Here is a 27,884-nt window from a genome sequence, read left to right as displayed (position 1 = left end):
GCCTTATTTCTAGTTCTCGTCGATCAAAATGTCCATATTAATCATTGTGTTTGTAATATGACAATAAATGTTTCTGATCCTGCTTTGTAAACATCAATGCCTCATATTTTCAGAGACACTTTCTATGGGCCATATAAATAACATTTTATTGTATTCTATTCTATTAGTGTTGACAATTATAGATGCAGTGAGTAAAAGGATGAGTGAAGATAAACACCCCACTGCATAATCTAGTACCGTCTGTGAATGCAATGTACATAATGAGGCTGTCACCACTGTGTCTATACATACATATTTCCATAAAAGAAATTGAAATCATCTCAACTAAAACGTGACATAGTATTCCCATTATGTTATGAGTCTTTCTGCAGTGATTATGAGTTACTATAGATGTGTGCAATTGGTGAATCAGCATATTGCATTAAGGGCTCGACATCACGCAGTTTTAAGGGGAAAAAAAGTCGTATTTTTTTTCATCTTAATAAGAAAAAAGAGGAAAGCAGCTCGACACTTGCAAAAATGGCTTAAAACATATGAGAAGAACGTGTTTATACCTATCGGGCGTGAGAACTTATTGTGCTTGCTAAATGTTCAAGAGCTAAGAGATGCTTAAAACCAACGATTTGACAACATACTGACGTCACCCAAATCTGGCCAATACGGAGACATAGCGCACGTTGTAATAATTGAGACTAGGTGTCGAGCTCCTAAACTTGAATATAGTCTGTACAAAAAGTCACGAGTGGCTCTTGTCCATTTCTTAACATGAGGTGCACTTGTTTTGGAATTTGATTCGTCACTGTGGCAGCGGCCGCCCCGCCCCTTTCCCGGAGCCGTTTTCTGATTGGCCCCCGACGGCATCTGTCTGCGCGAAATCAATGCAGGCACGAGTTAGCCACTTACCCTGGTCTGGCGGAGGGACCACTGTCGTACACGTAGTGGGAAAGAAGAGGTCCTGATGCGCGAGTCACGGCAACCCTCTGCGGAGATGAAGGCGGACTCTGACTGGTTCTGATTTGACAAAGTCATTTTCATTCAGCAGGTTGCATGCCACTAGTGGTCATTATGGCAGAGCCGTTATCCCCTGCACCCACCGCTGCAAAAATGGCGTCAGCGAACCGGGTCCGCGCGTTGACATTAATTTTCTTGACTGTCACTGGTTGTTTTGTCACCTCGACAAGTGGCAAGGAAGGGTTCGAGGAGACCGTCATCAGTGGCCTGCGTCTGGAGGACACGGACGACATTTCCTTCATGGATAAAGGCTACTTGCGGGTGAGTGAGCGCTCTCGGATCAAATTAAGAGTGTACGGGCAGAACATCAACAACGAGACCTGGTCCAAGATTGCTTTCACGGAGCACGAGAGGAACCAGGCGGGGCTGAGCCTTGACAGCTCCTCGGGGGATAACCACAGCCAAGAGGACTTCTCTGGCTCGCATCCTTGCGGCATCAGGACTTCAGATATCATCATATTACCAAACATTGTTGTGAACCGAAAGACTTCAGGAATAGTTGAGATCGAGGTCAAACCTCTGCGGAAGACGGAGAGGAGCAAAGCCTATTACCTTTGCATCGCCACCTCCGCACCTGCCGCGGCTGGAATGCATGACCCGTGGACGGAGAACACCTGGATTTACCACGACGGCGACGACACCAGGGTGATCGTAGTGGAGGAGAAAAAGTTTTTACTACCTTTCTGGCTCCAGGTCATCTTCATCTCAATGCTGCTGTGTCTGTCGGGCATGTTCAGCGGCTTGAACCTGGGCCTCATGGCTCTGGACCCCATGGAGCTCCAGATAGTTCAGAACTGTGGCACGGAAAGGGAGAAAAACTACGCCAAAAAGATCGAGCCTGTCAGGAGCCAAGGGAATTATTTGCTTTGCTCGCTTCTGCTCGGTAACGTGTTGGTGAACACGACGCTGACCATCCTGCTGGATGATATCGCTGGTTCAGGCTTGATAGCTGTGGTCATGTCCACCATTGGAATAGTCATCTTTGGGGAAATCGTGCCACAGGCCATATGCTCCCGACACGGCCTGGCCGTGGGTGCCAACACCATTTTCCTGACAAAGTTCTTTATGTTGCTCACCTTCCCTGCTTCCTACCCAGTGAGCAAACTGCTCGACTACCTGCTGGGGCAGGAGATCGGAATCGTGTACAACCGGGAGAAGCTTCTGGAGATGCTGCGTGTTACGGATCCTTACAATGACCTGGTCAAGGAGGAGCTCAACATCATCCAGGGTGCCCTGGAGTTGAGGACTAAGACCGTGGAAGTTGTGATGACGCCTCTTCGAGATTGCTTCATGATACCTTGGGACGCCACCCTTGACTTCAACACAATGTCCGAAATCATGAAGAGTGGATACACGCGCATTCCGGTCTTTGAGGGCGAGAGGTCCAACATAGTAGACCTTCTCTTTGTCAAGGACCTGGCCTTTGTTGACCCGGATGATTGCACGCCACTCAAAACCATCACAAAGTTTTATAGCCACCCGTTGCACTTTGTCTTCAATGACACCAAGCTGGATGCAATGCTGGAAGAGTTTAAGAAAGGTGAGTTGGTTTGACACTCTCCTTGTATGTTGGCTTGCATTATGTCAAGTTCTTTTCATTTTGTTCCACTCCCTTCAACCCTGAACTGATGCTAAAAGACAAGCACACTACATGTTCAACATAATCCCTCTTGACCCTCACATATTGACCTTTCGCCTCTCTTCCTCTCTCCAACGCGGCTGGAAGTGAAAGGTCAAGTGTGTGTAAATCTGAACGTTACGGGGATGAAGAAGAGAAGGCACATTTTTTCCCCCCTTTCTTATTTCGGCCTTACAAAGCATTGTTGCAGTCTTTAACGAAGCGCACTTGACACAACCTCGGTGCTCACTTCCTGTCTCCTTATCGTCCTCCATCACTTCCACTCGGTGTTATGTTCTCAAAGTTTCTCGATGTTTCAGCTCCTGCCCTCTGTCCTTCTCATGTCAGTCTCATTCAGATATTTTAGCTATGCCCCCCTCCGCCCTGACCCCCGCCCCTCTCCAATTTGTGAATGCATTAGGACACGTGGGAATGGTGGAAGTGCAAGACTTAAGGTTATCAGGTAGGGGCATCTTGTTTGAGAACCTGCTTAAATCCCTCTCGCTTACTCGCCTCTGAGTGATGGTGGTGATAACTTCTTTTGTCCAGCCCTGGAATGCAGTCATGTGGATAATGAATAACAGCCTCTAAAACCCTCAAGCCCCTCCTGACCCCCCCCCCCCCCCTCCTGTGTTGTGTGTATGCGCATGATGTTTGACAAAGATGTTTACCTCACGCAGTTTACCTGAAGTTTGGCACGTCACTCCTCCTCAGCCTCTATCCATACTAATTGCAGCCAGATTATTACTGTAGGCACTGTATATTTGACCGTAACAAGTTACACATGAATTTACAACCAAGCTAAAGATCAATTTGAATTATTTGTGGTGTAGAATTGCACTGCATTATTGTTTTGAATGATTTTGTTACCTCATTCGGCTACTATATACACTACTGTATCTATCAATCTGTATAGTATCTATCTAATACACGTGTGTATGTGTTCTTTGGGCATTATTGTGGTTGTTACGTTCAAAAAAAATAGGTACAATTCAGGGAGTTGACGTTGATTTTATTATTATTATTATTATTTATTTATTTATTTATTTATTTTTTCCTTCTAAATTAAAATGTAAAATGAAGATTAAACACAAGCTGCGTGCCGTGAGAGGAGCGTGCTCGGCTCCCAGAAGGGGACGAGCACAAAAGAACATCGCTAATAACTTTTGTTTTTTTTTATCGCGAGCCCTCATCCATTCCCTTTTCGATAAAAAAAATAAGTTCACTCCATTTGCCATTGACTATTTCTATGCTGTAAAATAAATGAATGAATCAAAGCATGGTACATTGACACCCCCACAAAAGTGTGCAAACAGTGAGGCAGTGAAAAGTGAACCGTGATATAGCAAGGGAACGCTGTGTATATATAAAACAGTCCTCAGCAAACAAGAACATTTTGAAGTCCTTCCACACTTGTCCTTGCAAATGCTTCACGTTTGATAGAACTCATTCTTATAGTATCCCTAAAAACACTTAAGGTGCATTCTGTGTTAATTCGAAAATTCACTTATCTTTAAGAGGATTAATTGGGGTGGAAAACAGAGCAAATCATTGAGCTCCATTACCAGAATTTAGGTGTAACTCTCCTTGCCAAATTAGCATTATGTAATACACTAGCAGGGGGGCGGGGGTATTTTCATCATTTACTGTTTCTTTGCTGACGGAAGCATGAAACGTAGCGAAGCTTTTGAGCTGATTTTCCAAGGAAAACAAATCCAATATAGTTCTAATTTTGCCAGTCGTCAATTCCCATGTTCATTTTTCTCATCTGTTGTCTTATGTTGGAGCAGGTATCGTTACACTTCACATGGGCTTTCTTGTACATCAATTACAATCAACTTGCTCGGATCTTTCGCTTTACACCTGTATAGTTGAAAAATGCGCCATTATATACTGTAGGTCCGGTTCCCATAAGCAGCTGGCACAGAACGTTATTACGACATGAGCAGCACCAGAAGGAATTTGCCTCCGGCCTCTTGCGGAGGTCATAAGCAACTGTTGAAGGGAGGCCGACAGGGTCAGTTTCTCGTCAGTCTGGTTCTGTTCAACGCACACGCTCAGTTCAAAGGGCCTTGTAATGTAAGTCATTGTTTATTTATTTGTAGACAGTTGTCTAATATTGGTCGCAAAAGTGACAAATGTGCAATGTTACAGGCTCGAATAGGAGCATTATAGAAAAACTTGAATTAGGGGCAAAAAAAAAGCTTTCCAAGTTTCTGGACAGCAGAGGATTTGTTGGGGCATTAATGTGTGTAATATTTTGTGAAGTAATGAATTATGACTGCATTAGATGGTCTCACAAATCGCTTAAGTAGTTACAGTTTCACTGTAGCAAAACCATTATTACAAAATCAGAGATAACATCGTTTTTCCTCGACTGATACTGATTCTTTCTGGGTTGGCAATATGGATGAAAAGAACATCAGAAAATGTAAAAGTTTTGGTCGCAAGACAAGTGCTGTTATTAAACTAAGACTACAAAATACCCATCTTTTTGGCCGGAACACACAAGAGTCATATAAAGGCTACACGGTGAATTGATAGAAACTGAACAACCCTGAACAAAACTGTTTTATAATTAAAGAACTGTACAATTCTTTTCAGAACTGGTATCAAAGATAAATGCACCAGATTATTATGGAGTGGTCTAATGGGAAGATGTGAATTTTTTTTCTTTTAATTGTATACCATGGACAATTAAAGAAACCACCAATTGAAGTAAATAAAGTCATGCAAAAGGTCAGTTTACAATTAAAAAGTTGCGAGTGCAGTCCCAAGTGTGTATCAAAGCTTGGCTCAGAGGTTTCATTTGGAGTTAACAAATTGAGACTGACACCCTTCTGGAAATTTCTGACCCTTTCACTAATTGCGCTTTCTCACTGTGACTGCCACAATGACTGGCATCCAGGGGTTGTTCACTCAGCTCAAGGTTTGCTCTTTAATGAGAGGCTCACTTTGGGACCAAACCAAGTAGCAGAGTGAGAAAGAGGAATTTGCCCCCCTCCATGACTTCCAGCATTTATGATATTCCTGGAAGCTCACTGGCATGCAGTGCGACCAACCTATAAGTGATGAAGGACTGTTTGAGGAGTTTGAATCAGGTTATGTCCAGTTTCTTGGCTCCACTGCACTGACCTCCTATCTCCATGGGTAAGGCAAGACACCTGACCTAAGTTGAATGTGGGAGGGAGATTTGACCCTATAGAGCTGAGAGGAACATTTCTCCCATTCATATCAATCCATTGAATATATAAATCAACCAGCATTTGCTGCAATGTTTGGGAGGAAGGCCTTCAGTGAAAAAGCCTCCATGCGGCCCAGCACGTCTTGATCCAGATCCCTGATTGCTGCAATATAGGCCAATCTATGCTTAGTTCAGATCCAACGTTCTTCACTGACTCTTTGCTACTTATTTCCCCTTGTTGATCATGTTGAAATAGTACCGGTAATGTTGTGGTTTGATTACAATGACATTATTCCTTCTTTGTGTTTGTATGGTGAGCGTCTTACTGGAAAGTGAGTCAAAGTGTTTGCTCAGTACCCCTTGGTGCAAGTGTTGGGATTGAATGACGTCATTATTGGTAAAAGGACTTAATCCTCACTTATGAGGGACACCCCTGTAAAGTCCAGACACCTTGTTCTGCCGATCAAGTAGAACATTTACGTAAAATGGAATCAATTCTGTTCCAGGCTCTGAGATAATGCAAAGAGAAACTTACCGGTGTCAAGCAGTGCACCGGCCTAAAACCTTTATTAACGGTATCGACATTTATTGAAATTAAAACTGTAAAATAGTTCTGCTTTAGTATGTGAAATAATGAATTACAAAGTGTTATTGCCCTCACGTCCAAAATGCGCTTATCCTCACGAGGGTCACGGTAGTGCTGGAGCCGATCCCAGCAGTCTTAGTCTACCCTGAACTGGTCGGCATCCAAAATCGCTTTTGAATATTTCAGTTTTCTCTGTGAAAAGTATTCACTGTAGTAGCTAAATATGGCAATTGGAGTACACCAAAAAAATAAAATAATAGTATACGTATATATCACTGCCTTTGGCCGTGCGCACACTTATGTTAACAAGCCCCCCCAAAAAGAAAAACAGCTACAGTCAAATCCCTTGATGCTCACAGAACTAAGGTCATGTGACACGTGTTGACGTCTTGCGTGAAGTCTTACATAATGGCACTTTGAATTCCCTGCTTTTGTGAAACTTTGGAGTCGCATTTTTCTTTCAGATTTGAATTGTAAAACCACGGAAGTGCTCCTTTGTCGCTTAGTTTTGCAAAAAAAGTCTCCTGATAGTCACAGATCAGGCTGGGTATATCATTATTTTATCTCAACTCAACTCATTTCACCCCAACCCGACTCAAACAAACACTGCTGCATCAAATGTGTTGTACATGGAGCGTAAATAAGTCATACAACTTAAGTATTTTTTATATGATTCCATAATGTGTGTGTGCCTAAAAAATCAATCACACTGAATCACACAGAAAATTAAGACACAGGTGAATGAAAAAAAAACCCACAAAATAGTAGCCTGCTAATTTTTCAGTTCTTCTCTCACCCAAAAAAAAAAAAAAAAAAAAAAAAAAAAAAAGATGGCTGTTTGACATTGGGCGATTTAGTGGCTAGTTTGACCTTTTGGGCTTCCTCGGCAAAGTTTGTTGTGTTAAAAGGCTGGCTTTTGAATTAGCCTACATTCTTCAGATTCTGGTTCAAAATGGAGTGGCCTTTTAAGACCCGATTAGTACAACAGGAGTGTGAATCAAGCCACAGAGCATTCCCAACTGGCATTATGACTACCCTTAACATACATCACCCCTCTCCCACAACTCATCCCATGTTTAAAAAAAAAAGAAAAGAAAAGTGTGGACTTGTGCAAAACATTCTTTCTGCAATTTTCATCCGATACATTTATGTAATGTTGAAATTGATATATATTACACAATATACTCGGCAAGTACCATTGGATTTATTTCTCTGGATAATGGATATGACAAAGGTGCTATAATCATAATCAGATGAAGAACTTAAAGTATTATGTACAAATTAATGCGTTTGTGAAACTGAATAATGTAAACCTGACTTGGAGTTTAAATAAGAGAAGGTTGTAGGTTAATTTTGTCTGCTGCCATTACAAGCTATTAAGAAAGCACAAAAAATGCTCAAGATTGTCCTTTTTTTTTTTTTAAATGTCCTCTTTTTTTAAATTGATTGATTAATCAGGTTTGATGTCACTCTTTGTGCATTGTTGACACAGCTATTGCAATATGATCCTATGTAGAAAACACAAGCCAGATCAGATCACTGAAGTTGATGCACTTGGTGAACGTGTCATTTTTAGGTTGCAGGATAATCATTCTGCCAAATAACTTAGTATTTAGTGTTTTTACACGGTGTGTTTTAAGCCTTTAAGAAAAGATTACTTCTGTGTTCCTCTTTTTGCATTTTGACATTTTATAGGCGTCATATCTTGTTCAAGTCAATCCTTACAGAAAAATTTAACCTGAATCACAAAGAAATGTGCTCTTGTTGATGTCGATCCCTGTGATCATTGTTTGAGTGGCCATGGTTGAAAAAGTAGGGAGTCGGCTCGAGATCATTTTTTCATATCCAATACCAATACTGCATCTTCGTGGATCGGCCGATCTCAATCCTGTCCTGATCCAAATCTTTGTGTCAAACTAAAAGTTGCTAATAATTCGTGTCGGTCTGTCACCATCAAATAATTTACAATCAATTATTCCATCAATTAATCAAATGATCGGATACAATTTGTTACAGAAACTGGAGGGATGACCAAGTTGGCATGTTATTGCAGCTAAGCAGTTCGCATGGATGGATGGATGGATGGATGGAAGGATGGATGGATGGATGGATGATGAAGTTAAAAGCCATATGTGTTTTTATTGGAAGAAAAGACGTGACATGTTGTATTTTACAGTAGTTACGTTATATATCCGATACAGAATAATGTATTTGAAATGAACGTATTTACGTAAATCTGATCAGCCAAGTCAAGTTCATGAAGTGTCGTGAAAAAAAACACTTGCAAGTGCACAGAGGCAATCGTCCTCGGCTGCCTGTCGGTTCATGCCTCCACGTCATCCGTTGATCCCTAATAATTGTACACCTAGTCGGGCATTAATCCTGACATATATGCACCCGATCAATCGTTGACAGAATTCATATTGATCAGAATCACAACAATAGACATCAATTTACTCAACTGCCACAGATTATTTGAATGAGGGCTGGGAAAAAGTTTGAAACCTCAAAAGTATAGCAACCCTGGTTTTAAGTCTAGTAAATAATGTTGCAGTTGATGTGTTGTTTCTTTGAATTTGATTAATTTGAATAGTTTGGGCTTCGGAGAGCCGCGGGATGCAGAGTGGGCAACATTAATTACATGATACGATGCAATGTAGTCATAGTTTGAACAGCTTGAGGGTTCATTTAATGAAGTGTAGCACCACAGGTAGATGCATCCTGGGTAGTGGCTCTACTCAGGACCATTTCCGGTTCGTTGATGTCAAATCCACTGCAGTAACAGCCTCACTCAGCTCCTCATCATCATCTAGCCTCCTCTCTGACGAGGAGAGGGGCGGGAAGAAGAGAAAGGAAGTGGCAATTAGACAGGCCAAAATCCAGAGGCTTGTTGCATACCAAATGCGAGTGTGCAAAACGAAGTCTTAAGTTTTATGCATTACTATAGAGGTAGACTTTTTCATTTCAGTGGTTATGGCAGAGTACAGCAGCCCAAAATATAGAATGCTCTGCAATGCTGACTACTTTAAAATGAATTTTGTTTCCCCATGGTGATAAAGAAAATGGGTAATTAACATCTAAAATGTCCTAAAAAGGTCCTTTTTCATCGGAGGCCTTTTGCTTTCTTTCTAGCGTATGTGGCAAATTCTTGAAAATACGCTTTAATATGTCTTGTGAAACAAACACCACCGTAAAGCTTGGCTAGTGTACAAAAAATGAGTATGAATTATTTTCCAAAATCCTGGAAAATGTTATGTTGCACATGTTTGCACTTATTTTGTAACATTAACTGAGTGAAGCAAGTTTGAAATGTCAGAATTCATTTGTGTGATTCTCTTCCACAGCTAGACCGTCGTTCATTTTTTCATCTTGAGTTGTTGAATATCTTTTGAATCTGGGCCAATCTAGAGTATTGACAGCCATTGTTGTGTTGTGTTGTTGGGGGGGGGGGGGGGCAAGTCTCACATTCACATTGTAGATTGATCTATTGATTGTTTTGGACTTGCTTGGTACCTTGACCATGTGCATTGCATCATGAAATCTGAAAAATACCAATGAGAGCAGAGCTCAGTGTCAGAAAGCTGCATCACCATCAGAGGTCATGGGTCTTACAGTGCTGGAGAGTTCTAATGTGGCCAGACGTTGAGAACAGATCTAAATCCCATGAAACACCTGTGCAGTGATCTTCTGATCTTGAAGGTTTTTGCACATGATCGCAATCAACGCCTTGGTTATCTTCTGTTTGTGGACAGTAGTTTCAGCCAAATGATTTGTCAAGTCGCACCAGTTTTGAGTCAACAGGTTCAGCCACAGCAACTTCATTCTGCATGCAGCCGAAAGTGGTTGCGCTGGTTTATCGTGTATTTTAATTCTGCCGAGCACCGCTAGCAAAACCTTTTGTCAATTTATTATGCTCTGCATTTACAGGGCAATTTAAAGTGATCCGAAAAGTCAGATTAAAAAAAAAGGTGCTTCTTTCATGCTGCTGCTGCTACTACTTAATTTAATTCGGTTGATCGCAGCTTCCGTCCGTACAATGCACAAAACACGCAAAGCGCCCCTCACTGGCCAGGAGGCCTTTCAATTCAAAGAATTTGCTAAACTATTGCAATGCATTTTGGATCGATATTTTTATCCACACCTATCTGTGTGGAATGATCAGATTAGGCTTTTTGTGCTTTTACAAGGCAAACAAAAAACAATAACCATGTGAAAGCATCTGTAATTGCTACAATTTACCTCCATTTTTTTTTTTTTGTATTTAACAGAAGCAAAGGAGGATCTTTCTGAGCCGTGACTGCATGAATGTTGATGCAATACCTTGACTAAGTTTGAAGTCTAACTTTGCCTTGAAAATAAGGCCTGTTCAGGGTGAGCCTTGAAGAGGGGCCGAAAGGCCTCCAGTCTGTGCAGCTCACTCAGAGAGGCACAGTCGCCTGCTAGTTCAGCAAGTCCCATCCCCCTCCTTCCACATTCCCCCTCTCCCTCTTCACTCCATATTGTCCTCTTGCCTATTTCCCCCAGTGTTATAAATTACAAACGACACAAACCTCCAGGCCTAATGCCCTGCTATGGATGAGTTCCAAGCCGGACTTTTCCGAGAGCTGGCTTCATTGATAACACCGGGCACACTGTCCGTCTCTCCACTTGCTGGCACGAGAAAAGCTTTGGACGGGCTCTCCACAAGTTCAAAATACCTTAGTGGTGTCTACTGTTTTAAGTCTGTAACTTGTTAAAGTTACAATGATTGATTTCAGTAGCAGAATACAGTGATACCTTGACTTGTAATTTTTCAGTGACCGAGATTGAAACGCTATTTACTCATACAGTAGAACCTCGGATGTAATTCGTTCCAGAAGGAGCATTGAGAAGCAAAACCGCTGAGTTCCGAAGCAATTTTCCCCATTAGAAATAACTGAAAACACAATAATTTGTTCTCAGCCAGAACATTTGTACCTTGTAACCCCCTTAGCAACACTAGCAGTTTTTATCTATTGCTCAGAAATGAACTTATGGTCAATTTCTGCACTTTAAATTCCGATCCCAAGTCCATCACACAAACGCCTCTTTCATACTTGTCTGTGATCTCCTTTTTCAGCTCTATCGTTGTTCTCGCCACTTTCCTCTTCTGCGTCTTTTTTGGGACCCATGTTTTTTCTCGAGTACAGTGCAGCCTTACAGTGGTCCACAATCCGCCAAAGAACAACGCCAGCCAACGTCAACTAGCACCAGGTGGAACGAACTCAATTTTGTTTACAATAGCCTCAAGAGTCGGTCGGGTTGGTTTCTGAAGCTTTGTCAGAGAACCGGGACAAAGATTTTCCAACATTTTGCGTAGAAAACCAAATATGTCCCAAGGCTGTTGACTTTTTTTTTCTTTAGATGCAATTCATTCTTTCTAATCCGAGAAAAAATGGTACTTGTTTCGAGAAATAGCACAATATTGAATAAAACCACGAAAAACATAATACAAATGAATATAGGCGGTCTACTGCCCATAATCAGCTGGAATAGGTTCTAGCACGACTGTGACCCCCGTGGGGGAAAGCGTTATGTAAAATGAATGGATAGATGAATATAGATGTGTTATGAATGAATCAACTGTGGTGTTGGTGTTTTGGATGCGTCCCATTAAGGGGCATGGCCTTGTGAGTAGCGTCAGAGGCTAGAGTTACCCTGTGTGCGTGTGAATGTCCCATTTTGTATTGACTGTCTAGTTCAATATCATGGACTGTGGCTCTCCTTGCTCATGTGACAACATTGCATTACAATAGAAGCTTCCAAGGTGTTCTTCAAACTGACCCCTCATAATTTCCGTGATATTTTTCACTTCATCACATGCCCTTGTGAAAAACTTGAATTGAATAATGCAAATTGCTAATTATACATTGTATACACAGATATCAGGAAATTGAAGTCAGGGGGAATTTGGTTTGTTAGGGGCTTCTTTGACACAATCTTCATTTGTCAGGGTTCCCTTTTTATCAAACTGCTTGTTTCTTGTTGCACAATTTTTATCCAATGAACAGAAACATTCCAGCCAGGTATTATCGCTTTCCCTAACGTTTACCGATACAAAGGTGTTTACCGATAAAAGGTATGTGGCATATATTCTGCTGTATTATTCAATAATAATGGTTATAGTAGAGCACATTTGTCAAATTCAAGGCCCGGGGGCCAGATACGGCCCGCCACATCATTTTATGTGGCCCGCGAAGACAAATTGTGCATCAAATTCGTGTCATTACTAGAATTGCAAATTGTCTTCACTTCTTTTTTTTTTCTTTTTTTTTTAAATATTTGAGCAGTTTTTACTCGTTTCAAAACGACTTTTTTGTTTTGTAGCGTTTACTGTATATAATATGAGGTGCTCATACATTTATTTGGGTTGACAGTTATAATGGCCTTCCGAAAGAAGCTATGACTACAATGCGGCCCGCGGAAAAAGTGAGTTTGACACCCCAGTAGTAGAGAGACTGGAGAGACAGTCTCCCAGCTGACTTGTGAATGCCTTGGGTCACTCCCAGAGGAGGAGAGGGACAAAGTAGCTAGGGAGAAGGAATGGCCTTTCCTCCTTAAGCTGCTGCTACCGCCACCCAACCTTGGATCACAAGAAGCGCAGAGATGAATCATGGTCATAGTGTAGCAGTTTTTTTTAATCTGACTGTCACACTCTGGGGGTCCATTCCCACTCAATACCCCAGTATTAGCAGTTGCCCTATGTTTAACTTGCAATCAGTGTGCAGACTACTTTTGATCCCATGTCAGCTAGGACAGGTGTTGAACCAGTTCTCAGCTAAGGTAAAAATAAGTAGTCAAGGTGTTATTGCAAGAGTTTGCTCATGAAATGCTTTTGGCACAATTTAGGCTCCTTTAAGGATGCTAGTAGACGTGTCACGATTAATCAGTTAAATCAACTGAAAAAAAATGCAAACATAAACAATGTATACTATTCATTCCAGCACAAAAATAGAAAATCTTTGACTACACATAACAAAATAAGATTGTGAATTTTGTCATACCTTTTATTCACTTTGCAGCCTGTGCTCAAATAAGGGAACGTGAGGGGGTCCCCGCACCAAATCTACGTACCATTTATCTTGAAAGAAGGAAAAAAAAAAGATGTCTAATCAAAATTGAAGAAAGGAATATCAAGCATTTCTGGTAGCATTCTGACCCACGTTGAGCTCCAAAGCAATGATTACTAACATGCAAAAATTATGATTCTAATATTATTACTACTATCGACATCATAGTGATCTAATGGTTAGCATTTGCCTCATAGTTGAGGAGTTATGGATTTATGGCCCGAGACCTTCCTGTGTGGAGTTATACGTTCATAGATTCATTTATCTTTTGAGCCGCTTATCCCCACCAGGGTCACGGGCGTGTTGGAGCCTATCCCAGCAGCCTTTGGGTAGTAGGCGGGGGACGCCCTGAACTGGTTGCCAGCCAATTGCAAGGCACAAAAAAAAGGCACAAAACTCACAATCGGACAATTTGGAGTGGTCACCAGACCTACCATGTATGTTTTGAGAATGTGGGAGGAAACAAGAGCACCCATGAAAAACCCAAGCAGGCACGGGGAGAACACGTAAACTCCACAAAGGAAAGCCAGCATTGAAACAGTGCTTCGCCATGCTGCCTAAATGTTTTTACTATTTTAAAACTATGCAAATGTATTAATTCAAGTTTCCTTGTTAAAAACAGACATAGCACACTGGTGTTTTCTTGGTAAGTCAAACCCTTGATTTTTGGGTAATGTTTCTGTCAAAACGACATGATGAAAATTTTGGGTTTTGTAGTTAGAGGCGTCCCTTTGCTATCTACTGTACTACCGCAGTCATAATAAGAAAAGTTTTACTTTTGGTGAATACCTTTGTCAATTTATGCCTCCTGTTGTGACTTAAATACCTCTTATTTCTCCATATAATCACATTTTCTGCTCTAAATTATAATAGGGCATTTCAACTGGTTTTGTACAATGGCCCACCATTATAACCAAATAGCAAGTCGGGGACCACTGCTTTGGCGTAATATTATTTTATTTTGCACCGAAGAAGCGTCATTCTCCAGGCTGTTAGGATCCTGAACTCTCTCCCCCCTTCTGCGTAGCGTCCTGTACTTTTGCGCTATATTCTGACTGTCTGCTGTATGCTCACTTGCTCCATTTTTGCTCCTCTTATTTATTTTGTTATTTGTTTATTTATTATTTATTCATCACTCTTATTTATTCATTATTTGCGCCTTCTTGTTTTTATTTTTTTGTGTTGTTTACTTGTATGTATATTGTGTACTATGTCTTGTCACCGTGGGATAGTGGGAACGGTATTTCGATTTCTTTGTGTGTCTTGGCATGTGAAGAAATTGACAATAAAGCAGACTTTGACTTTTGACTTTGACCTATACAGGCTATTTATTTGCATCCGTATCTATTTTGAAAATCTGAGCTACATTTGACACAATTTGGATGGGTAAATGATTCACAAAATTAGCTGGAAAATAAATCAAGTCTAAATAATAAATCAATTTTATTTTTACAAATGATACAATTATTTTCCATTTCCAATACCATCACGGACCACTAGAGGGCCGCGGACCACCGGTTGACAATCCTTGAGTTATAGTATACCATTTCCAGCTACTATTACATTCACATTTGTCTGACATATGTCACCTTAGGCTGTCTTTTGTGTATGGTCTCCAAAACAAATGGTAAATACAAATCAGACATTGAACGTCCGGTCAACTTTTTCTCGCTTGAATACAGAAATAACTACGAAACATTTTGCACTCCATACGTCTCTACTCTTACATTTATTGTTGCTTCTGTTTACAATGTTACAAGAACATACAGTATAAGCCTGTTTATGTATAGTTGCATACCTTGCTTTTCAAAAATGGGGATTTTGAGTGGAGAGACGCAAAGTAAAAATGAGACTGAACTTGTGGACCTTTCATAGCCTGCAACTTGGGACTAAGCTGTGGTGAAAGTGTGTGTTTGCGAGGAGCATTCGTCTGGGATCCTGTAAACCACCACTTTTGCACATCTGGGGCCGTCGAGCTGGGCTGACGCTGAATACATGCTGGGTAGTCCAGCGCACGGGCGCATTACACACACCAGGGTCAGAGGGCATTTTCAGTATCATCCATTTAGGAAACCTGTTGTGTCCAGTCATTCTTTAAAAAACTTCTACTTCTTACCCTCCTCCCCAAAAATATATAATCATTAGATATAATAACATAATTCCTTTTTTGAAATTTTGGCACTCGTATCTGCTGCTGTGACAAGTAAATTTCCCCGCTGTGGGAGGAATAAAGTTCTATCATCATCAGCATCATCACATCTGCATAAAATTGTATTTCTAAAAAATTGCACATTGTTAAAGTTGACGCTAATCGATTTGTGTATGCCGTAACTTAATGTTAAATAAACATTTTGAATTTCATTGTTTACGTTCACATATCAACTCATACATTGAAATCTGGATCCGTTGCTCGTCAATGAGACTCAAAGCACACCCTGAGCAAAGATCTTCAAAAGAATAATATAATATAATATAAAATGCAATTTTGAAGCTATTTAACAATTATGATTAACAATGTACAATATTTAAGTATTCTCTCCTTTTTCTGTTGGAAAGACATGCATCCCGTTAATTTTTTAAATACTGTATGTTTAGTCTTTTAAATATATTGTTTCACTGATCCAAATTAAAGAAAGATCCACCTATATATGTAGCTAATTATCCATATTCCAAATCCAAGCCTGAGAACCTCCACTCTGGCCTTCAGAGACTAAACCGTTTGCTCTTTTCCACCATTCCCAGTGTATTTATGGAATGCAGCTTTGTCATATTTTTCCATAGCGTAATTTTACCCTATAAATAGGCACTTAAGGCTTGGGGAGATGGGGTGGGAGTATGAGGGGTCAGTATCTGTTGTGGACGCTCATCAGTGGCCCCCTCCCCACGTCCCACTGAACACCCCCCCCCCCCCCCCCCAAATATTTGAGCAATGGCAAATATAGAGCAATGTAAGGGTGATGGGAAAGCATTGCATATTCTGTAATTCTTTTCAAAGCTCAGTAGCCACTTCCTTCTGAGAACACCCTGTCTGAAGCCTTACACCGGTTCAGTATTGATCACTTGTTAGGTGTCATCTCAGACTCATGATGTTAAAATGTCAACGACTGTTTAAATTTCAGTTGAAGAATGAAATTTATTGGTTGATTCATGGATTAAACTTGAATTTTGTCATCTAGCTACTTGTGAGAGGGTAAAGAACAGCAAGTTGCACAAGAAGGGTTGAAAAACAAAGAAAATTGACACTTGTAGGGCTGTCGCGATAATATTTTTTTTAGAATACCGTACTTTTTGCTCTATAAGGCGCACCTTAAAACCTCCAATTTTCTCAAAAGCCGACAGTGCGCCTTATAATCTGGTGCACTTTACATATAGACCAATATGGATTCGTGGATGAGGGCTAATTTATTAAAGTAAGATTTACGAGTTTATTTTGTGTGTTGTAGTTATTGATATATTGTTATTGTTTTCACTACTTCGAGTGTTACTATATTGTGATTGCATTAACGTTTGAGCAACGTTGAGTTATTTATTATCTGCGCTTTATAATCCGGTGCGCTTTATATATGAACAAAGTTTTAAAATTGGCCAGTCATTGAAGGTACGCCTTATAATCTGGTGCGCTTTATAGTGCGGAAAATACGGTAAATTCTATTGATTGTTCATTGATTAACCGAAAACTCCTAGAAAACATTTGCTGCATTTATGATCATTAGATTTTGTAATCTGGTCAAGTAAGACAGTCTAGACAATATGGTCAATACAAAAAAGTCATATTTGTTCATAGCTTAGTCTTCCTTAAGAGGCGTTAGTCACAAGATCATTCAGCTGCGACACGCGCTCACACCCATACGCACACACACACACACACACACACGCTGGAAAAACATTGTTATTCATTCAGAGAATGCAGCTTGCTGTCGTAACTAGTTGCGTTTGTTGTTGAAATGTCCCCTGGGTGGAGATTCCTTAGAGCCCCAGTCATAAGGACACGCATCAATGGGAAAGCATTAGGAGAAAATGAATGAACTTGTGGTCAGGTGCTGCTTTTCCGTATGATGCATGGTGAGAAATATTACAGCGTGACAACAAATCCAGAGTTGTTTGGATAATTTGTCAGACTGTACCGAAACTCCAAGTCTGGTCCTCGAGAGGCCCTATGCAGCCTCTTTTGGCTGAATCCCTCACTTAGTCATCAGTCTCTCTGAAGTAGTTCAAGGTAGTCATAGTTTTTGGTATGATGTAATTTTCTGTCATGTTCGGAAACGTTACTGTACAATGCGAAGCCTGATTTTAAGAAATTTGCAGATTTTTTTTCAGTTTATGTATATTTCTATTTTTTTACAATGCGATCGCAGTCTGAACGGCCTTGACACATTTAATCTGCAAATTTGTTTGGAATTTAATCCCACATGAAGCGTCAAGTGGACATTGTTGGTGTTAGTAGCAGCCACAATGGTTCGTTTATTACGCGCAGTAATGGCGTGATATCATCTTTAGTGGCGTCTCCTTAAAATGCGATCGAAAAGCCTTGCCTCATTTCCTCAAAATATGATATTTCACTTCTTCCCAAATCACTCCTCTGTGTATATGCAATAATGAAAAAAAAATAATTTTCTTCAAAACTACGTTGCGAGTCTCTCTCTTCTGCGCATGCGGGTCACTAGGGCCGAATATGTTAACACAAAGGTCGAATTTAATATGGAATCTAAACGCTTAAACACAAAAATCTGAATTGAGCATTGGCATGAAAGTTGCCTTCGCTCCAGTATCAGGTAACTCAGGCCAAACTGTGATCCTGTACTGCCACCTATTGCCCAAAGTCAGTACTTTTCGTAACCCAGAGTGCGTTTAGCATTGGAAATAAAATACCAACACTCTCAAAACTCTTGACCAAATAAGTCGATTGTGATTTGTGGGCATCACATGTGCAAAGGGCCCGATAGACCTAAATATTTTTGTTCATCGTGTAATTGTTGAGAATTGTAATTGCATGGTGAGAAATATTACATGCTCAATATTTCGCTACGTTACTGTGTGTGCGTGTGTGTGTTTGTGCGCATACAGTTTGCATGTGTTTGTGTGTGCGCATACAGTATGGTTCAACATCCACCTGTGAATGTTGCAAATTTATCTTCCTCCCCAATACTGTCATATTTTAGTTATTATGATTAGTTATGTTATTTTATTTGTCTACAAACACAGTGCTAAGCAGTGTTTGTACTGAGACTTTTGCAAACCACTTGTGAGTGTTTTTTGATAGATAGTAACAGTTTCCGAAATTGTGCTCCAAAAGTCAGTATTACGTAGACCTCCCCACTTGGGCAATGCACTCCCAGGCCGGTTTAGACTAATTGCATGCTCAAGGACTTATGAGGCCTGATTGCTTTAACCCAATAGGTTTCATTTACGTTTGTCCTAGTTAAACCTTTGTGATAAAGCACAATTCTTAAGAAGTCATTGATATCGTGCATGTGTGCCACCGTTAGCCGATTACTTTACCTGTTTCTCAATTTCTAGCAAGCTTCTTACTACCCCTTTGCATTCCTTGTTCTCACTAGGAATTCTTCTCGACTGGTTTCATATGTTAGTTACCCGAGTGTTTATTCAAAGGATCAACTGCATTGGATGCACATGTTTTTTGATGTATTCCGACTGCCGGGTTGAGTGCCCTGCAAATTAGTGTGCTGTCAATGACAGCCTGTCATGGCGTTGTGCAGAAGCGGAGCGCTGCAGTGTAATAAAACTTTCAGCGATGAGCGTAGACGTCCTTTCTCTCCGTACAAAAGCTGCATTCGCCAAAAGCACTCAGGGTCATGCTCTGAGTAATGTACCTGTGGTCTCATTGAAATACTAAATACACGGATGCACGCAGCTAGCACGCGCTCACTAACATGTGCAGTAGTTGCACGCAAACACATTTGACACCCTCCGTTATTTAAACCCAGGTAGCTGCATGCAAACGACCCATTCTGAGACAATCTGATCACACAGTGGAGGCTTCGCCTTGCTCTGTTCCTTTGCTTGGTGAGAATATCGCTGGGGCGGAATGGAAACTTCATTTTGAAGGAGGCTAATATTAGCCTGGGCATGTGGAAAATTCCTTTTAAATGATCACAAGCTGAGAAAAGGCAAAGAATTTATTTAGCGTTTTGCTTGACAGTCTTCACTGAATACATGCAGTTTGTTTCTCTTTTTTTCTGGGTGGCACACAGGCGGGTCCTGGGAACACAGATGCAGAGGAAGGGGGAATAAGTCGGGTCACATAATGATGACATTCAGGATAGTATGACTGTCTTCGGCTGTCACGTGTTGTATTCCCGAGTCTTTTGAGGCTACTTGGATCACAGTGTCTTGTTGATTTTGCTCTAACATGTCAAAGTTCCCGTTTCCCATAGTACATACTTTCTCAGGTACCTACACGGATGGTTCTTATTTAAACTGCTCTGCTGACTGAGCTCGACCTGCCTGTTGTCATTGTCCAATTTAAACATATGCCAATCTGTCACGTCAAAATGACCCCAAAACTAGGTTGCCCCAGTTTGTTTGTTCCCTTTTAGGTTCCCCTACCCATCTCCCAAATAGAACAACACTACCCCTAACACCACCCACTGCTTGACCTCTGTATTTCTCTAACAACCATAATATGACCCTAACTTTATAACTTGCCTTTGTGTTTGTGTGTCTGTGTGTGCATGTATGATTTGCTAGGAAAATCCCATCTGGCCATAGTTCAGAGGGTCAACAATGAGGGTGAGGGAGACCCTTTCTACGAGGTTCTCGGTATTGTCACCCTGGAGGACATTATTGAGGAAATCATCAAGTCAGAGATCCTGGACGAGACAGACTTGTACAGTAGGTCGCCCTCTTAAAGTTCATACCAGTTTAACTTAGTCAAGGTCCAAACATTAAGTAATTAAGTATTTAAAGCACAGTAGGCTGTTCCAAATATCACAAAACAATGTAAAATACAGTATATCACAACACAACAATGTCATTTTTATCCAAATGGATCACATTGCCACGAGTAATACCAAAACCCACAGAGGTTTCAGAATCAAAACTACATGAATAGTTGTGATTGCTGATCCAAAGCTAAAAAAATATTTTGCAGCCCCTTTTACTATAACTTTGCTGTGGTTTTGATCTGTATGTATTATTGTCTTAGTCGTTGTATTCATGTTTTAAAGTCGTTGGTGTGTGTGTTTCTACGGCATACAAATGAGCATTCAGAATTAATTTCATCTTTGGATGACAAGTTAAAACTAAGTTGCGGTGACATTACACTCGAGGTGTGATTGGAACAGGCGTAAAATTTTGTTTTCAACCGCAACAGGAAGCAGTATCAGCGTCATTAACAAATCATTATCCATTATCAAATAATGCATACTTTATGTTTTACATTGAACCATAATACAATTTCATATGTGCAAGGGATGAAATAGTACTGAAGTGCTTTCTTGAGCGGCACGCAAGCTTGCCTCTAGCTAGCGCTTATTCATTGTGAATGGAGAGCTTGGTCTCATTCATTTGAAAGCCTCTCCAGGTCAACAGCTATTTGCACGCTATTTAGTAACAGTATTTAGTCGTGTGTGTGTGTGCATGCATTCGTGCCATGCATGTGTGTTTGTATGTACCTACGTTACGTCACGGCTTCCACTTATAAATTTGAATGATCTCCATCATAGTTTCTCTCTTTTGTGGGGCTCTTTGTAGTAGATTTAATGCGACAAAACACTTTGATGCATGTTTTAGGAGTTTACACGATGTGATGCACAGGCGAGCTCATCCTGAAGCAATCCAAATGCTCCCATTGTTCCAGTGGTTTTCGGTTTTTATTTTTTCACTATCACAGCCTAATGACCAAAACAAAGTTGGCTATAATTTTAAAATACTGCAATCATTCAATGTCATTCTTTTGACATGAAATGATTGCGACGGCACCCAGAAAGACCCACCAAAAATACTTTGTGATGAATTTAATCCCAAATACGTATACAGTAAAGGTATAAAACAAACTGTGGGCGACCTTTTTTTTCCCTTCCATCCAAAAAAAACAAAAATATAATATGTGCACATCCCACTCAATGTTTTTTAATGTTCCGTGGGTGTTTTTCACTTGTATTCCCTCCTTGTATTAAATATATACTATGACAATGTATATTTGGGGGTTGCACCAATGCGCCTGCTTATTTGTTGCTCCATAACATATGGCTTGAAGTAATGCTAAGAATGTGATAAACTAACAATGTAGCCCCCCTATAGTTCTCTTTTACTTCTGAGAAAGACGCCACAGCTATGTTTCCAGAAAAGGCTAAGAAGTATGGGTAACTCAAGTTTAGTGACCCCGTGACCTGCGACAAGTATCTTTATTAGTGGAGTGACATGGTGGACTGACTTCTTGTTGTTGTTGTTGTAGAACTATGATCGTGTGTCTTCTCATCAACTCTCTGTGTCTGCAGCTGACAACAAGACGAAGAAGAAAATCACCCATCGCGACAGGAAGCAGGATTTCTCGGCCTTCAAGCCTACCGACAATGAAATGAAGGTTAAAATATCACCTCAGCTTCTGCTGGCTACCCTGCGTTTCCTAGCAACAGGCAAGTGGTCGGTGTTGCTGCTTTACTTCCCCCAGTGTGCCTTAAGCCCCTTACCGCGAGGAAAGTTTTTGCGCATATGTGTCTCCATGTTCTTGGAGTATTGGAACAGATGGCTGCTGAGTTGGGTGAGTATACGCCACATCGCCATAACCAAGTATTAGATGTTCACGGTGGTCGTATTTATCACCAATGTCATCTCAAATGATGTGGCTATTAGTTGCTTACTGGGAATACTGTATTACAACTCAAAAATACATAATACCGTATTTTCCGCACTATAAGGCGCACCGGATTATAAGGCGCACCTTCAAAGAATGGCCCTTTTTAAAACTTTGTCCATTCATAAGGCGCACCAGATTATAAGGTGCACCTTCAATGAATGGCCCATTTTAAAACTTTGTCCATACATAAGTCCATATATTTGAATACGCCTGCTGTAGTGGCTCAATATTGGTCCATATATAAGGCGCACCCGATTACAAGGCGCACTGTCGGCTTTTGAGAAAATTGGAGGTTTTTAGGTGCGCCTTATAGTGCGGAAAATACGGTAGTCATTTGTGTTGATCCCTCTGTTCAACTGTCATTCTCACTGCCCCCCTTCTGTGTGTCTGCAGAGGTAGACCTGTTCGCACCACCACAAATGTCTGAAAAGATTCTACTGCGCTTGTTGAAGCATCCCAATGTCATCCAGGAGCTGAAATACGATGAGAAGAGCAAGCGGGCGCCTGAGCACTACCTCTTCCACAGGAACAGACCTGTGGACTATTTCATCCTCATTCTGCAGGTTGGTGGGACTCGAAACAGTTGGAAACATTATTCAAGGCATGTCCTTTAACTCTGGGTCAAAATTCACGTGAAGCACTCCAGCTTTCTGATTGATACTGAATAGTGATAACGGCCTAACAATTGCCATAGACCTAAGGTATAAAACTCAAGGCCCGGGAGCCAGATCCGGCCCACCACAGTATTTTATTTGACCTACAAAGGCAACTCATGTGTGTCAACTCAAGGTTTCTTGTTACAATAACAGGACTGTAAATTGTCTCCCCTTTTAATAACAGTGTGATAATGCTACGATTTTTTGTAAAACCCCACTTTCAAAATAAATTTGAAAATTGGTGAACTTTTTTTTTATTGGATTCTGTTGTGTATGCAATATGAAAATCAGTCAACTCCTCTTTTTCACTTAACTTGATTTTTCTTCTTTAACCATCTCTAACCATCAGTTGTTTGCGTTTCAAGCTCAGACCTCTTGTTTTTACTTTTAATATTACCAGGAATAAAGTTATTTATACACTTGCGTGACAGTTACACTTTTGCCCTGGAACAGCTTATGTTTCCGTAATTTTCTCTGAGAAAATTGGCGAAAAATACAGTTCATGAAATGGCTTGTGTTTCACTGAATACAAAAAGATCAATAAAGCAGATGCTATGTTGAAAAAAGTCCTTTTTTATTGTCCTTCTTTCATTAAAGCTCTGAATCTGCCTTCTACAGGGCAAAGTGGAAGTGGAGGCAGGAAAAGAGGGTATGAAGTTTGAAGCTGGACCATTCTCTTTCTATGGAATGCTGGCTCTCACTGTCTCACCAGGTGAGCTCTGATGATGTGACTCAAATGTTTTTTGTGGCTTTAATTTCATTTGCTTGTGGTTGACTGTTTATGGATGCCAAATATGGGAAAACAATAAGAACGTTTAGGCACATCCTTTATTGCCTTCACCCTTATGTGAATAATCAGGCACATTATCTTAAAGAAGCTGGAGTTAGTGATACAAGCTTTGTTAGTGAAATTATGGATTAGTGACCCCTCTCGCAGTGACAGTAGTTGTAGTGATGCCCTCACTCTTCTCAGTTCATTCATAAACTTCTCAACTATTCCCCATTCCTTACAACCATTTTGATCAGTAGATAGAAACTGAGAGACACCTAGTGGTGAAAATGAAAAGTGTTCTTTGCTATGTGCAGTCTCAAGTCAAATGTGATTCTTAAGATTCTCCTTCATTCTTCTTTTAGTCATTATTGGATTTTTTGCTGTTGATTTTGCTTACATGTACATTATATGTATACTAGTTTACTTACCTTTCTTTACTTTTCTTTTCCTCTTCTTTTCTCTGACCGCCCCCTCCTGCCCCAAAAGTCCCGCTGTCTCTTTCGCGAACATTTGTCAATAGGGGCGATTCATTAGCTGGATCACCAGGTAGAGTATACTTTTCTTTCTTTACTCATACCCGTCTCCTCATTGAATTCTCAGCTACGTGCTAATCTGTACTGTTTTTTTAAGTTTTTGGTTTAGCATCGCCGTATTTACTGGAATGAATCCTACTTTTTGTCATGTTTTAAGTGACTTTGTAGATGGTGATGTGTCCAGAAATTGGTTTGTACTTGAATGCACCGTGTCCAATACATGTATATGAAAAAGAAAGGAATCAGTGTGCGGAAAAAATCTGTAGCACCCTCATCCTCTGAGCCATTATTCAAGGGGTTCAATGGTGCTGGAGACTGGAGGCCCCAGACTCCGCCCTCTCCCTCTCGCCCCTAACCTTTAACCCCCTGACTGCGTAAACAAGACCTACAGCTACAGCCCCCTGCTGGACACCACTGTGCGCACATACGAAGAGAAGCACGTACACATATATTCACTCCCATATATATATATATGTATATATATATATTTTTAATAAATACTTTTCAGGGGGTTTAAATAATGACCTGACCCCTGCTGCTTTTTGAAAGTGGAGTACTAATCTGCAAGATTTCACATGCCAGGTCTTTGGCCCACTGTGCTTGGTCTGCACGCGCGCACACACACGAATGCTATTTGTGCGTCCCATAGACACTGACTTATTGCAATGTTGGATTACATACATTCCAGTCAGCGTAGTAGCACTGGTTTTAGCCGAGCTGTTTTCACTTTGTTGTGTGTGATTTTCACTAGGCTTCTTTAAGGAGTGGAAAATATAATCTGGCTTTAATTAAAAAAAGAGACCAAGTACTTTCTATGTGGGGGCACAGGCAAGCTGCCTCAGTGAAACTCACCAACTCATGAAATATTTTCTGGAAGTCCAAAAAGGCACGGAAAGTATATTTTAATATTATCAGTGTCTTAAAATTACCTTCACGCAATGCAAATTGCAAATTTAGTTTTAATGCACCACTATTTAATGTTAAGGTAGAAGGATCACTGTCAAATGAGTCAACCACAAAAATATGTCCAAACAAAATTGTTTGAAGAAATTTCCATTTAAAGAGCAGTTGTTGTTTTTTTCTGAAATGCTGCCCATCCACATTTGTGCAGATATACCTTTTTTTCAGTGGCCTCACACCATAACTACGTAATCTGTATTTGATAGCAGTATATTTTGGTGCAAAATTCATATTTGATCATTTCTCTCACAGAGAATAAATCTCCACCAAGGCCGTTTGGAATAAACCACTCGGACTCCCAGAACAGGAGCGATCGAATAGATGCCATCACTCCGACTTTGGGCAGCAGTAACAATCAACTGAACTCCTTCCTGCAGATCTACGTACCTGACTACTCTGTCAGAGCATGCTCGGACCTATATTTTATAAAGGTGAGTCGAGGGAGATTGACACTTTGACCTGTGTATCGGGTGCTTGGTTCTTGCTTTGCCATCTGACCCGATGTCTCTATCCGTACCGTTCCCTAGGTAACACGGCAGCAGTACCAGAATGCCTTGATGGCGTCGCGCATGGACAAGACGCCGCAATCCACAGACAGCGAGTTCACCAAGATCGAGCTTACGCCGAACGAGCTGGAGACTTCCATTACGCTCGCCGGCCCCGCCGGCCACGCCCCAACTGTGACTGTAGCCTTGGCTAACGAGGCTTCCCACCTTCTCAACCAGCAGCACAATTGCGTGGGTGTGAGCAGGAGCAACCACAGCGCGCACAACGAGTGGCCCATCTAGCCCGGCGCTCAGCTCGGTGGAGGCCCGGACCCTCCGCCTTCCTGTCTGACGGACGCACAGTGCAGTGGTGTAGCTAGAAAGATCGCAGGGGAGCGTGAGCGAGCAGAGTGAGGATGCTGCATCACCTCAGTCACTTGGCCCACCCCCCCACAAAGGATGGGCAGTGGGGGGGAGACGTGTGGTGAATTCCCCCACCTGTTGGCAGCCCTGTTCCACTACACCTTCTTAAGATGGTGCTGTGACTGAAATTCCTTTTGGGACGATTTGACACTTTCATAGCGGTAACTTGGACAAGAGGACAACGGACTGCATGCAAACCTGACACCCCTCACTCCTCCCACACACACAGATGCACTCACACACATTCACACGCACACACACACACACCATATCTTCCACCCAGGCCAAAGACCTTGGTCCTCCCGTGAATGGCCGTGAATTTTTTTTTTTTTTACACTGGACACACACACACACACACTCCCAAATAAATGTCACCTTTTTGCATCTTTCAGGGAAACTCAGTGGACGTTTGATCCCATCAACATGGACTCCAGAGGGCAATGGTTTGGCAAAGACTGCACCAAAAACCGCTTTGAGAGAAACCATTACATCATAAACCAAGAATGTTTTCCTGTATTTATTTATTTTATAATATTGTATGTATATATAAAGATATATATGTGGTGTGACATTAAAGTGGCAATTAAGCATGCACGTCATACCAGAGAGGACATGCTACATAATATGGAGCTAAACATCCATTGGTGTATATGAGGGGGCAAAGGTCTTTTACAGAAACAGTATGTATATTACAGATTGTCTTATTTTTACTATTGTGTATTCTAAATTGGGCTTTTTCACCTTAAAAAAAAATCACACTATTGCCTTTAAGAAAACAAATCATAACCTTAATTATTTTTAACAAAGTGCAATGAAGAGAAATTTATTTAAGAGATGATTAATAATAATACAAAAAAATGACTGTATTGTAAATTGACAGCTATATGTATTTGTATGTATGCTCTGTAGTTGTCTGTTTGTGTTTGAAAGATAGGAAATACAAAATCCACATGCAAATTTCCCTTAATTTCAAATTGGAGGCCTCTCGTGGTTGTGACCTCGGACAAGTCTACTGCACGTTCAAGTGTGAGTTCTGATGCGTTGTGGGAACAGTGATGTCAACGTGAAAGCGCCATCACAGCGCCAATGCGCTTGGGAGTAAAGTTTTGTAAGAGTGTTTTTTTTGTGCCAATTTTACATTTAATCAAACTTGACTATTGCACAGTATTAATGACCTCATCTAACATGTTGAGCATCATCAACGTCACAAGAAGAAACCTCGACATTAAATATGTCCACAGATGACACATGACATTCCTTATCCACTCCGTAGTTTTGTTTCTTGTTGTTTGTCTTCTTGTCACATGACACTCCACAACCATGCCTGATCTTAGTTCATAAAGGTTTTTTTGACAGCAGTGAATGTGAGAAGAGTGTTGTGGCGGCTATCACAATGCAGATCATAATCCATGTTTAATAACTGTTCAGTGACATCAAAGCTGTTGTTTCATGTTTCATTCTGCTGCGGCTGCCATTAAAAGATTTACAGTGATATTGCTTCACTTTTACTGTGCCTTCTTACACAGGTAACAACTGTTTTTTTTTTTTTCATCATCGCAAATATTTATGACTTGAATGCTTCAAATTAATATAAATCAGATAAGCGTGGCGTGCAGTTGTATTCAGAATTTATATTTTGATACCACCGAATACAATCCAGTGCAATAAATTATCTTCACAAGTCATCTAATTAGTGCGGGTTCGATTCCACCTCTGACCCTCCCTGTGTGGAGTTTGCATATTCTCCCCG

General features: G+C 40.8%; 1 protein-coding gene across 2 annotated transcripts; it reads left to right on the top strand.

The window, feature by feature from the left end:
- Positions 1–914: 914 nt before the first annotated feature.
- cnnm2b (cyclin and CBS domain divalent metal cation transport mediator 2b) lies at positions 915–27,626 on the top strand. Of its 2 annotated transcripts, XM_061275440.1 has the most exons (9): positions 915–2,551; positions 3,051–3,092; positions 20,196–20,339; positions 21,947–22,084; positions 22,699–22,868; positions 23,580–23,673; positions 24,220–24,279; positions 25,479–25,657; positions 25,754–27,626. In XM_061275440.1, exons 1-9 carry the CDS (start codon positions 1,048–1,050, stop codon positions 26,012–26,014), a joined length of 2,592 nt encoding a protein of 863 aa, XP_061131424.1. In that variant the 5' UTR covers positions 915–1,047; the 3' UTR covers positions 26,015–27,626. The 2 variants fall into 2 exon arrangements, with proteins under 2 accessions (XP_061131424.1, XP_061131425.1); XM_061275441.1 differs by lacking the exon at positions 3,051–3,092.
- Positions 27,627–27,884: the final 258 nt, after the last annotated feature.

The sequence above is a fragment of the Syngnathus typhle genome, linkage group LG3, assembly GCF_033458585.1.
Source record: "Syngnathus typhle isolate RoL2023-S1 ecotype Sweden linkage group LG3, RoL_Styp_1.0, whole genome shotgun sequence".
NCBI lineage: Eukaryota > Metazoa > Chordata > Actinopteri > Syngnathiformes > Syngnathidae > Syngnathus > Syngnathus typhle.
The sequence above is the reverse complement of the archived record's forward strand: the minus strand, read 5'-3'. Positions and strand labels throughout refer to the sequence as shown.

What these genes read in the sequence shown, in the direction of transcription:
- cnnm2b (XM_061275440.1), top strand. Translation starts at nt 1,048, where the DNA reads ATGCCACTAGTGGTCATTATGGCAGAGCCGTTATCCCCTGCACCCACC. An exon ending in GGCTCTCACTGTCTCACCAG is followed by an intron (nt 23,674 to 24,219) that starts GTGAGCTCTGAT and finishes CTGCCCCAAAAG; the next exon opens with TCCCGCTGTCTCTTTCGCGA. An exon ending in TTCATTAGCTGGATCACCAG is followed by an intron (nt 24,280 to 25,478) that starts GTAGAGTATACT and finishes TTTCTCTCACAG; the next exon opens with AGAATAAATCTCCACCAAGG.